This window comes from Phodopus roborovskii, unplaced genomic scaffold (assembly GCF_943737965.1).
Source record: "Phodopus roborovskii unplaced genomic scaffold, PHOROB, whole genome shotgun sequence".
In the NCBI taxonomy this organism is placed as follows: Eukaryota; Metazoa; Chordata; class Mammalia; order Rodentia; family Cricetidae; genus Phodopus; species Phodopus roborovskii.
Window position 1 is genome coordinate 6045480 of NW_026126448.1, and position 13342 is coordinate 6058821.

General features: G+C 43.4%; 1 protein-coding gene across 2 annotated transcripts; it reads left to right on the forward strand.

Moving 5' to 3' along the window:
* The first annotated feature begins 497 nt into the window (after positions 1-497).
* On the forward strand, positions 498-12452 carry LOC127225173 (cytochrome P450 4A10). Of its 2 annotated transcripts, none has more exons than XM_051188476.1 (13): positions 498-698; positions 2182-2326; positions 2968-3012; positions 3422-3549; positions 4744-4868; positions 5239-5393; positions 5804-5910; positions 5994-6184; positions 6279-6412; positions 8110-8174; positions 8321-8397; positions 11546-11719; positions 12070-12452. In XM_051188476.1, exons 1-12 carry the CDS (start codon positions 513-515, stop codon positions 11712-11714), a joined length of 1527 nt encoding a protein of 508 aa, XP_051044433.1. In that variant the 5' UTR covers positions 498-512; the 3' UTR covers positions 11715-11719; positions 12070-12452. The 2 variants fall into 2 exon arrangements, with proteins under 2 accessions (XP_051044433.1, XP_051044432.1); XM_051188475.1 differs by having other exon boundaries at positions 498-697; positions 2178-2326.
* Positions 12453-13342: the final 890 nt, after the last annotated feature.

Consider the following 13342-nt stretch of genomic DNA (forward strand, 5'->3'; position numbering starts at 1 on the left):
GGTCTCAAACTCACAGATTCTCCTGCCTCTGCCTCCTGAGTGCTGGAATTAAAGGCATGCACCACCAACACCTAGCCATTGCTTGATTTAAAAAAATAAAAGAAAGAAAGAAAAATAAAAAATAAATGGATGAATATTTAAAGAAACGTTAATTACTCTGTTTAAAATACGTGCAGTATGCCTATGTTAAAATATCACACTATACCCCATAAACATATATTGAAAAGTTATAATTAAAAGGCAAATGAAAAAAGGAAATATAGAAATATTTTAGACTAACACAAAGAGAGTAAAGTGGTACAGGTCTGACCCTTAGCCACTGTCAGATGACAAATCATTTCTCTGCCTCTTGAGGTAAATCATTCACTTCAACTGACATACTGCACTTTGAGAACAAGCTCTGTCTGCCTTAACCTTTTCCCCTCCCACAGCTAGGTTGGAAGTCCTCACAGGATTTATGCAGGAGGTAGAAAGGATTCCTGAGCAGTCTGTGATTCACGAGTGCCTGCATCATGAGTATCTCTGCTCTGAGCCCCAGATTTGCTGGCAGCATCTCTGGCTTCCTACAAGTGGCCTCTGTGCTTGGCTTGCTTCTGCTGCTGCTCAAAGTGGTCCAGCTCTACCTGCACAGGCAATGGCTACTCAAGGCTTTCCAGCAGTTCCCATCCCCACCCTTTCACTGGTTCTTTGGACACAAGGTATGAAGGAAGGGGAAGAGTTGTGAGAGAGCAGGGAGGGTGGGGGGATCTCAGAGACTGACCATCAAATCACAGGATACAGCCCACTGTACATGAAATCCAAGTACTTCATGAGACACACAGCTCAGACTGAGACACTCTCCAATATTAGGATGGCTCAACCTGCCTGGCTGTTGCTCTGCTCTGTACTGATGATAGACCTGCACTTGGAAGGCCATGGTTGAGGTTACCTAGTCTCCTCCTCTTGAGGCTGAGCACCTTCAATCGCCTCTGGTGGTCTCAAACAGCTTCCAGATGGTTCCCTGCATAGTAGCTCATGGATAGTCTCTCCCAAGCTCAGAAATTGTCTGGGAAACAGACATGAGTGAGATGGAAACTTTGCCTCATGGGCTTCTTGGTGTGTCAGTGGCACATATCTCAGAAGCTGTCAGACACAGGAAGTTCACATTGCTGGGATGACTGTATAGCTGCCCCAGAAAATCCCCCCAGGAGAATTTTCACTATGGGTGAATAACAACCGAAATCCTTAAGTCAGAGCACATAAAGGGAAAAGGCTGTGTAGTGTCCTTACATGAGATCACTGATGCTAGAATTTACTCATGGTCCGTTTAGCTCTCCATTCTCTTTCCACACAACCTGCACTGAAAGCTACTTTGATTCAAGCATACCATCACCTCACTGTACCACAGTGCTCAGTTCAAGAGCCAGGCACTGTAAGGAGTAAGGTTTTTCCTCCGGCCACTGGTCTTGTTCTGCCACCGCACCAGCCCCAATTAACACACAGAGACTCTGTATTTGATATAATGCTGTTGGCCAGGTACTAGTTTCTTATCAGCTAGCTCTGTCTTTAATTATTAACCCATTTCTGTTAATCTAATATTTCCACGTGGTCTCTCTTACCGGAGAGCTGGCTGCCGTCCTGCTCTCTCCAGACTCTCCATCTTGACTCCTCCTTACTCCTTCCTCTTTCCTCCTTGTCTCCTAGTCCCGCCTATCTTGTTTTCCTATTGGCCAACAGTGCTTTATTCATTAACCAGTATGAGAAACATATATACATAATGGCATTTCCCATCAAGGCACAGATTCTGAGATCTCCCAGGAAGAAGATGGTGTAGCAGCCTGCATATTGGAGAGATAGAGTATTTACTCCTTCTGCTTACACCTCAGGAAATAAGGCCCATAACCAATTGGGTGGATACATGGAGAGGCATTCAACAGGATTGTGCTCTTAGAAGGAGATGCATGGGGATGTGATGCTTATGTGTACAGCCGAGGATCCACCCAACAGCACTGTCAAATCCAGCTCAGGACCAGGCCCTGGTGTAGCAAAGCTCTGAGTGATAGCACAGATAGTCCATCAAACTGCCCCAAAGTCTGGGATGCTTCTGAAAACTGTAGAACCATGTTGATTTGCTTCTTCTGCTCTTTCCTCCAGTGCAGAAAACTAAACTAGGGTCCCACTGCTTTATCTTTCCCTTGGCAGCAGTTCCAAAGTGCCCAGGAGATAGAGCAGATTATGAAGTGTGTAGAGAACTTCCCAAGTGCCTTTCCTCGCTGGTTCTGGGGGAGCAAAGCTTACTTTACTGTCTATGACCCTGACTACATGAAGGTGATTCTGGGACGATCGGGTAAGAGCATATCATTGTGAAGAGAGTTGTGCCTTCCTCATTGTAATTAGCTCTAAGCTGTCAAATCCATGAGTGTGCCACTCAGCCATTGCTCTATACACTCTAGCTACCATTCTGCTGAGCAACAACCCAGAACATGGCCTACAGCACTCAGTATTAAAATTTCAAACCCCTTAGCCAAACTTTGTTATCTTTGTTTTTTAATCAAATTAAGATGAAACATTCCTGTAAGTGTCCTAGGTCTGAAAAACACAAGTCAGACACATATTAGATTAAATTTGAAATCTCTAATTGTTTCCTGCCTGGATTCATAGCATAACTAAGCCATGATCCACTGTAATACACACACACACACACACACACACACACACACACACACACACATCTTTTTCACAATTGTCCTGTTCTTTGACTTTGAACACATGGACTGTTGTTCTTCACCAAATCATCATCTAGCCTCGGGAGAGTCCAGCTACTGGTACATGAATCCTGCCTTCCTAAGCCTAACAGTTTGGATAAAGCTAGAAAGAAATATAAGGAAATGGACAGTGACATAGGACATTTTGCCAACAAACAGCCATTAGAATGCTTGACTTCAACCACAGCTGCCTTATTTCTCCCATTTCTTGTTTCTGTTTCAGATCCAAAAGCTAATGGTGCCTATAGATTGCTGGCTCCTTGGATTGGTATGTGTAAATTTGAATTGTGGTCTAGTCCCAATTTGGTTTTGTCAGTTCTGTGACTCTCTTCCACAGAGAACAAAGTGTGACAGTCCACCACTGTCTTGAGCTAGCCCCCCCTCCCCTAAAGGACTAGAAGCTCTACTTCTGATGCTGCCCTTTCCCAAATAATCACATCCAAGTATTGTATATGTTCCTAGTTGGTCTACCCCCCCCCCTTGACTCTTTGGGAATTTTTATCTCAGAGTTGTCATAATCACAGAATGTATGCCAGTCCCATCAGGTAGGCAATTCATGTTCTGAATGGCACCATTTTTCAGAGTTGTCATACTCAGCTCCACTTCACACCACTCCCTAAGATTATCTAACTGTCTCTCTGGTCCATCTCACACATACACACACATCTCTGGCCCAGGCTATGGTTTGCTCTTGCTGAATGGACAGCCATGGTTCCAGCACCGGAGGATGCTAACCCCAGCCTTCCACTATGACATTCTGAAGCCCTATGTAAAAACCATGGCCGACTCTGTCCATCTGATGCTGGTGAGTTCATCTAACTTTCTTCTCCTCTGTTCTCCTCAGCTCTGCTGTCCTTGCTACATCAGGTTCTGGGTCTGAAACTGCTACTACAGCCACAGCATCTTCATCATCTTCCTTCTACTCTTACTGCTCATATTCCTCTCTTTCTTCTTTCTCTCCCTCTATATCACTCTTTGCCTACTCATAGAGTGTACACCAACAGGCTCCCCATGTGTATTCTACTGTGAACATAGGTTCTTCAAACAGAGATGAAACAGAAATAGTCCAGGTACCAGGATATGACCATACTTGACCATTGTCCAAGGCAAAGTGCATCATGGTAGATAGAGATTCCAATTTCCTCTTCATATCCTCAACTTAGAGATTTCCCAGGATGATGCTGAATCAGAGTTTCCCTTCAGTCTCAGAGCTTCTGCATGGACTTGAGTGAGTTTGCAGGGAATAGAGTACCATATCCACATTGTCATAGCCAACCCTGCCATACCACAAACATACAACAGGACTCTGGATACAGATCCAATTGTTCTCAGCAATCTTTAATGAACACATGGTAATTAAACTCACTGGTGACCCTGTCAGAAATGCCCATAGTGGCTACTTGGGCCTTCTTATGATTGATACATGGAAGTCCTACCATTGTCTCAGGTTGGGCTCAGCCCTGCAAACACTGATGTATCGCCTTCTTTGCCCCAAAAACAGTTACACAAGAGACACTGTATTAGATATAAAGCTGTTGACCAGTTACTTGTTTCTTATCAGCTAGCTCTGTTTTAAATATTAACCCATTTCAATTCATCTAAGTATTTCCACGTGGTCTCATCTTACCAGAGAGGGGGGGCTGGCATTCTTCTCTCTCTGTCCTCCATCCTGGATCTCCCTACTACTTCCTCTCTCCTCTTAGTCTCCTAGTCCCACCTATCTTGCTTTCCTTTTGGCCAACAGTGCTTTATTCATTAACCAATATGAGAAACATATTTACAGAATGATGTTTCCCATCATATGTGTTTCTACATTTAATGTTAAAAATAATTTGCAAGAATATAGGTATCTTTTTGCAAATTGTTTTTTGCAATCTGTAGAACATGTTATCTAAATTGGAGGACTTACAGCAGGGTAACTGGAAATATATGGAAAGAATCCAGTCTATTGAACACAGTCTCTTATGGAAATTCAGACAATGTTTCCCTCCCTCTGCAGGACAAATGGGAAAAGCTGACTAGTCAGGACTCCTCTATAGAGATCTTTCAGCACATCTCCCTGATGACCCTAGACACTGTCATGAAATGTGCCTTCAACCACAAGGGTAGCGTCCAGGTGGATGGGTGAGTGACAACCCTTGAACTTCAGGGCTTTGGTCTTACCAACTGGTATAGCCTCATCTGACACTGTGGTAGGGCAACTTGGATAATTGCATTCACAAAAAAAATTCTGGAATATGACCCCAGACCCAGGTCAGTCTCTGACAAAATCCAGCCCTGCTCCAATCACAGATTACTGATTCCTAGCTGAGGTGGATGTCTAGATATTAATGCTACCTTCTGCAATCTTGAAAATTACCAGGGCTATAGGACAAAATTAATGTTGTGCCTCAATGTTCTCTGTCTCTACCATAAAGAAAATCTCGCTCCAGTGTCCATCTATCTCCTAGTCAGATATCTTCACAGTTAACCTATTGTATGTCTTCTTCCTCAGAAATTACAACACCTACATCCAGGCCATTGGAGACCTGAACAACCTATTCTATTCCCGTGTGAGGAACATCTTTCATCAGAATGACACCATGTACAATCTGTCTTCCAATGGCCGCATGGCCAACCGTGCCTGTCAACTCGCCCATGATCACACAGGTTCTGTCTGTACCTCATTTCCCAGGATTACCTAAAAGGGGCTTGCTGTTGACGAATTCTGAGGCAGATGTAGACCCTTCAGTGCCCCTATAGTATCTGGGTCACACACATGTACATACTGTAACACTGCAAATATTTAAGTTGGGATGTCAGAATGCCAGATGTTATGTGGGTGTCATCATATTGGTAATGTTTAGTGAGATCTAATCCAACAGTTCAAGCAGAACTTCCTTGGCCCATGGTCCAGAAAGGAGATCTGACCTGCATTAGATGGTACTGGTCTTCTAACCCTGACCACTCTTTAGTTACTGAGCTATATATAGCACATAGCTTTAAGCAAGGAGTCTTGTGGAGCTATATGATGTTACTGTAGCTCTCAGGTCTCTGTGATAACTGCTGTTCTGGAACAGATGGAGTGATCAAGCTGAGAAAGGATCAGCTGCAGAACGAAGGAGAGCTGGAGAAGGTCAAGAAGAAGAGACGTTTGGATTTTCTGGACATCCTCTTGTTTGCCAGGGTGAGTGTGTCACAGAGCCTTATGTATCACAGAGAATCTGCCTAAGAGCACACAGCTCTGATGATGCCTGTTGCCTCCCTCAGATGGAGAATGGGGATAGCTTGTCTGACAAGGACATACGTGCTGAGGTGGACACATTCATGTTCGAGGGCCATGACACCACAGCCAGTGGAGTCTCCTGGATCTTCTATGCTCTGGCCACTCACCCTGAACACCAGAAGAGATGCAGGGAGGAAGTTCAGAGCCTCCTGGGAGATGGGTCCTCCATTACCTGGTAAGAGTTCAAGAGGTAGAAGAACCCTTGATTTGGGTGTGGAGGAGCCCCAGTCCCCAGTCTACTTGACCTTCAGGATGGAACCTTGTTTCAGGGATCACCTGGACCAAATGCCCTATACCACCATGTGCATCAAGGAGGCCCTGAGGCTATACCCACCTGTCCCAGGCATTGTCAGAGAGCTCAGCACACCTGTCACCTTCCCTGATGGGCGCTCGCTACCCAAAGGTATGAGTTTCCCAGGCCCTTTCACTTAAACTCATTCCAGAGATAAGGGAGGATCTGAAGTCTGTGTGCCTCAACATTCCTGAATCTCTGTGGGTGCCCATTTATTTTTCAGTAAGTAAATTCTCCTTCACAAAGTACATTTTTAATGTGGATATAAGCTTAAATGACCTCTTACAAAGTTAACTGATCTCCAATTCTGCTGCTTTGCATGAATGTTTATAAGTATCTCTTGTTGATTGGGTAACACTCATTTTGAATCTATGTCCTGGTCATGATGCATTCTTATATTCTAGACACAATTCTAGTTGCCATCTCTATGTAATTCATAGCCAGATTTATCCTTCATGTGTTCTCAAGGTGTCATGTGTGTTTTTTCATGTTAGTCTGGGAAAACAGGTGTATGTTTGCACATGTAAGGGTAAGCCAAAGGTCAAAGGTTAGTTTCATTCCTCAGGTACTACCTACCTTGACATTTTATAGTTCAGGAGGTCTCTCACTGATCTGTCACTCACCTTTTAGGCTAGGGTGGATGTCTAGTAGGTACCTGCCCCAAACTCACTAGCAGTGCAATTACAAATATGTGCCACTACACACAGCTATTTTATGGGTTCTGCAAATCAAACATAGGTTCCCATGCTTGTACAGCAAGCACTTCACCTATTTATCTGTCTCTCCATCCCAACTGTCACATCTTTCTAGCATCCTCTATAGTTGATATAATTTGTAGAAACTTTATTTATAAAGAATTACTATTATATACAAATCAGTAAATACAATGTGACTGCAGACTCTGGCCAAGGCTATTGTTTACTCTATAACCTGATGGTAAGATCGTATTGCTGAAGACACAACTTACTTATGTCATCATATGTAGAGACAATGACCTGGTGGCCAACTAGCAGCCCTGATTTCTAAACAAAATATTGAACAGGGTTTTTTTCAAGCTAGTTTCACTGATAGTTTTACATTTATAAATGTACAGAACAAAAACACACACACATACATATACATACTGTGACTCAAACCTTAAAAATTCACAAACCCTTGAATTTCATATTATGATTTTATCTATTTAATTGGAGGAAAACAATAGATAAAGGTTCAGACAGAGGTAAGAAAAAGGGTTTTTTTTTTCTTGGTCAAAGCAAACGAAGGAGATCATCAATCCCATGACACGGATCATATATGATCCAGTCTCTGAGAAGCATCAGGTTGATAGTAGAGATGAACTGATGAGCAGACACTAGACTCCTGCATAGTCAGGATATCATCTTTTGTCTCACACCTCATTCTGTCAAAATTCTACTTGTGCCCCTTACTACTTTGGGAATGATATATAACTCCTGTCTGAAACATCATTAACTCACCTGAAAAAACAGACTAAAATAACTGGGGTGTTATGATGGGGACTAAATTATTGTACATCTTTAGTAGAAATCCTTCATCAAACTTAAGTTCTAAGTTGATTCACCCCCAAAACTCAGGTTCATATCTTTCTTGTTCTCTTTCTTTAACTCCATTTTTTTATACTCTTTGTTTGTGCCTCAAGTCCATTTCCAAGTCACCCACATCCACTGAAAGTGATGACCTGTGGTATCCAGACCTTTTGTGCAAGCATGTCCCCTGCTGTCTCAGGAACCAAGGATTTGCACCCTGGGTATAACCCATCTTCTCTCCTATTCCTATCTGCCCCACAGGTATCTCAGTCACACTCTCCATTTATGCACTCCACCACAACCCGAAGGTGTGGCCAAACCCAGAGGTAGGAGGCCCCACAGCAGGGCAGGGGAAGATTCTTCCAGACCAATACTCCCTGCTGTGCCCACCTATAGGCATCTTGTCCCCTGGTTGGTTGAGAGCAGGGGTTTAACCCCTCCCTGTCCTGACTGAAGTGCTGTCTCCCTGCAGGAGTTTGACCCTTCCAGGTTTGCAGCAGATTCTCCCCGACACAGCCACTCATTCCTGCCCTTCTCTGGTGGAGCAAGGTCAGACATAGTGTGTGTGTGTTGATAGAGTACACTGTGGGGAACCTTTGAGCATGCCTTCATGTTTTTAACCTCCTACATGCCTGACATCTACAGGTATATCCTATTGGTGGATATGGAGGGAAACTTCTAGGGGATGTGTCTGTGCACAAAGGGAGGGTAGCATTTCAGAAGGCATTATGAAGACATTGACTCATTGCTCTTCCCATTGGCCAGTCAAGTTTCTATGTCAGTGGATGCCACCCACTTGCCTGTGTTCTGACATTTCCCCTGCTTTAGGGGCAAGACTTTAAGTTGATTTTTTTTTTCATATGAATTTAACCTCAGGCATTCAGCTTTTCAAGTTTTAATAGTCTTAAGTGGCCTGCCTTTTTCCACTCCTCATCCAAGCCTTCATACTTCCTGGGTAGTTCTCTAATTATAGAATCATTGTGGCATATGATAAGTTTGCTTGAGTGTCTGCCATGGACAACTGTCCAGCAAGATACTTAAAGTCTTCCTGTGGGTCATTTGAAGAAAGCTTTATGTCAACCTGCATGGACTCCTCCTGTGCAGTCTCTCTCAACACAACGAAGAATCAGTGCTGATGATTACATCCCTCTAGCAAATGTGTGATGGTCAGACCTTAAGAGAAAATACACCTTCCTTTAAGTTATACTTAGAGGCTGTGTAGCCTGACTTCAGATTAAAAGCATTAAAGAGGATGAGAAGAAACTGTTTTTGAGAAAACCCTCTGTTTTATATGTAGCATATAGTAATTACTAAGGTTCCTGGTGAATGAAATATAAAACACTATTGAAATAGCTACTGAAACAGATGAAGACTTTCCAATGCTTCTAAACAGCTTCTGTGGGACCTTACTCACAGTTAGCTTTAAAAGACGGGGCAGAAGTGGCTTTTTCTGAGCCTATACTTTATGAACTCCTCAGGGGCAAATCAGCTTTCACAGACCAGGCTTTAAGCCAGTTGTTCTTCCAGACACAGCCTGTCTAGGCTTTGGTGAACTTCACGATTGAATGTTCCCACCTCCTCTCACTGCAAATCAGGACACTGACACTAGATCACAGGAGAGTACTGGGAAACTCAGCTAAAGTTGGAATGAACTTTGCTGCTGCTGGCAATTTCTGAGACAGTCTCAGGTTTGCCTGGAGCTCATAATCCCTCTATCCCAATGTTCCAATTCTGAGATTCAAGTACAGGCCACCACACCTTGCTTTGATCATAAGTTTTTTTTTAATTTGTGATTATGTGGCACCAATGAGGAGGTGGACCCAGGCATTAACTTAAGATTACGGGCCAGTTGTCATATGGATAATGGGGAAGATGCATCTGAACCCTCTCCCCGTTGTTAGAAGTGGGTCAGGTATCCTTCATTGTAAGGCTGGGGGGCTTTCCATTTGACCAATATATAAGGCATAACATTCAGTGTGCCGCAATGTTTTTGGAACCTTGGTGATGTTCTCCTTTTGAAAAATTTAAAATGCTTAATGTGAGGAGGGCTCTATATAATTGTATATGGGGGCTATCTATTCCTCTTTTTGTTTTAATAGCTGGTCCTTAAGGATTTGATCATGTCTCTCTATTATAACTCGTCCTTGTGGGTTATATGGGATACCAGTATTGTGTGTAATATCCCAATTTTGAAGGGATTTTGACTCATAAAGCAGGGGCCATTGTCTGTCTTAATATGATTTGGCAGGTCCAGGGAAGCAAAGCATTGGAGGAGGTGATGCTGAGCATGTTTGGCCTTTTCAGCTGTATGGGTTATTGCCCAACAGGCCCTTGAATAGGTATCTATGGTAACAAAGACATATTTGAGGTTCCCAAAAGGAGCAAAATGTATAACATCAGTTTGCCAAATTATATTTGGCCCTAACCCTTAGGAATTAACTCCTGGGGGCTGCAGAGGTAGCACCTTTAGGTCAGGCTGGCATGATTTGCAAGCATGAATTCACTTTTTTAAGTCCTTAATGGGAACCTTGGGAAAGGCCCATTGGAGGCCTCTCTAATTGACGTGTATTAGATCAGGAAGTCGCCCAGCTTGTTCTAGTTGTATTGTTTCCATTCCATTTTTTCATTCTTTGAATTCAAATGAATTAAATTTTAGAGCCAAGTAAAAAAAATCATTATTTTAAGTGTGAAAAAATTATTAAGGCACTACTGTGTGTCAGGTGCTATGCTAGACAAAAATATGGGCATGAATAATGCTCTCCTATCTCAGCCTCCAACTCAAAACTGTATTCCCAAAGACAAACATATCCGTGGTCAAAATATATTCTCCCTCCATTCTTTCACTGAGTAGTTTGCTGAATGTTCCATGTTCCTGACATCATCCTATGCCCTGACTGTGGCATGACCTTGAATATAGCACTGAAATGCCTTGGGTGCTCCTGAAGGACAGGGGCAGTCAGCAAAGAAATGACAGCCAGCTACACATTGGCCTAAGCATTGGGAATATGTAGCTTGAGAGGGAGGAGACATTCTCAAACACATCAACAACTTGATCTGAAGTAGAAAGTCAGATGGGTAGGAAATTGGTGAGGGCAGCAGCCAGTAGAGGGTATGGCAGCAGGTAGATCTGAATACAGCCCCTCACGATGGAGGTACAGAGGGTCATTGACGAGAGAGTCAGGAAAACTAGAGAAGTCAGGAAAGAAAACTGGAGGAGGAACAAGGGATATTTCTGATGTATAGTTAGAAGAATACAGATGATGATAAAGGATGTAGAGGTACCCAAAGTAGGAGACAGAAGGGACAGCAATTGAGGATTCTCTACATTGTCCCTGTAGGAACTTTCCTATCTAACTCCGTTCTTTGGACCCATGTCCTAGATCTCCCTGGCTAGAGTAAAGTAAGCAATGATTAACTTCTTAAATAATTCACAACTTTGACCACGAATCATTACAATACTTGCCTAAAAGATTTCATAATTCTAAAATAACTAGGGCCAAAGTAACCTTGATAAATGTAAAAGCTAAATTAAAAGTCAGGAGACCAAGGCCTGAGAAAGAAGTGGGTGTGGTTTGTGATGGCAGAGAGTAGGCTACACCTGTGGAGGTAGGCACTGGATGTAGTTCTGGTCTATTTGGGGGACCATTCGCTGCTCAGGTCAAAAGTTATTGAGGCTTATTGTCTCTTTCTGACCCAGAAACTGCATTGGGAAACAGTTTGCTATGAATGAGCTGAAGGTGGTAGTGGCCTTGACCCTGCTCCGCTTTGAGCTCCTGCCTGATCCCACCAGGGTCCCCATCCCCATTCTACGACTTGTGTTGAAATCCAAGAATGGGATCCACCTGCATCTCAAGAAGATCCACTGATTCAGGTAGGGCAAGGACAGTAGAGGACGCTGCCTGACATTCTAGCTTCATGCCATCTGTTCCTGTCATCATGTAGCTTTCTATCTGCTCATCTTTCTTCATTCCTGTTTGCTCCCATGCTTCGTGTCCTCCTGACTGTCCCTGCCCCATTCCTTCCTTCCCTGAGATTTCCTATTTGACTTTCTGTGCCCTGCTACCCACATCTGATGCCTTATCTCCTCTGTCCTCCAGCCTCTTCTCCTTGCCTCTTACATTTCTGTCATCTTATTTTTCCCTACATGACTTCTTCCTAACACCAATGATCAACTGTTACAACCTTGGTTGTCTAAAATGATATAGGCTTTTTATCTTACAGCTCTGGATCTCAGAAGTTTGAAATGGGATCCAATGGCAGAAAACCAAGTTGTTGGTGTAGCAAACCTTCATCTGCAGAGTTCACTGGAGAGTCCTCATCCTCCCCTTTTCAGTATAAACCACTAAAAAAAACCAATATAATTCTCCCACATCAATAGCTCTTACTCAATCCAATCTACTATGCCATTTTTCATTATGAGGAAACAGTCATGGGTTCCAAGATTTAGGGCTTGAACATCATTGTGAAGCCTGGCATTGCCTTTTTACATGACTGTCACCTGATCTGTTTGTCTACATCTCTCCTGCACAGTCTCTCTTTACCTGACTGTCCTTCACACAAATTTCTCCATCTTCCCTGCTCTTAACAATAAAATTGCAAGTGTTGCAGTAGTGTTTGTCATGTTCCTACAATGCTTGAAATTGCTCATGGATCAGAATCCATGATGCCATGGACAGACTTCACTGGCATGCCCTGACTGCATCCTGGAACATGCTTCTCCTGAAGCCGCTGTTTGCAACAAGGACCTCCTACTAGTCTCCTGACCTACCAGTTTGATGGGCTAATGAAGGTGGGTTCTGAGGAAGTGTAGGAGAGGAAAGACTGGATACTCAGTGCCTGACCAAGGGGAGAGCCCAAGTTGTCAAGCACAGATGTTCAAGCAATACAGAAAGTCTTATGCTGGCTATGTTGAGACACACAGGAAAGTGAGAGCTCAGAACTCTGGGTGCCCAGCCAAGGAAAAAGACTCTAACCACAGGATTACAAATGGGATGAAATGTGTAACCAGAAAGTGATTCTACAGCCTGGAAGCAATGAGCAAGAGTGGCTCAGTCCACTGTCATGTACATTCCCCCTCCATGATGCACACAAAGTGACACTCATGTAAGCACTTTACACATGCCCATAGCACCTTCCACCCACACATATGTATGTGCATGCCCAAGATCAATGGAGCCTTGGGGAGTGTTTGAAATTTCCTAAAGATGAAGCAGTGGTCTTCGGTGATGACCACCACTTCCAGTGCCCACCCTCCCTCACCTAGGAGGTCTCAGTGCACACATATACACAAGCAAATATCCTGATGCTCAGGAGATCACACACAAACATCAGAGTCAGACTTTTTGGCTTTATTCCCACTGATACATATACTCAAGAAGAACTCATATTAATAAAGGAGCTTTGAATAAAAGATGTCAGAGTCTAGCTGGGAAACAAGCATTGGACCGACTCAGACCCCCCTGAACATGGGTCTCAGAAGGCCTGGGCAGTCTAA

Bases quoted from the DNA above. Each gene is read 5' to 3' on its own strand.
- LOC127225173 (XM_051188475.1), top strand. From the start codon at position 513: ATGAGTATCTCTGCTCTGAGCCCCAGATTTGCTGGCAGCATCTCTGGC. The intron at 3,550-4,743 runs GTGAGTTCATCT...CTCCCTCTGCAG, and splicing joins ACTCTGTCCATCTGATGCTG to GACAAATGGGAAAAGCTGAC. The intron at 5,394-5,803 runs GTTCTGTCTGTA...GTTCTGGAACAG, and splicing joins ACTCGCCCATGATCACACAG to ATGGAGTGATCAAGCTGAGA.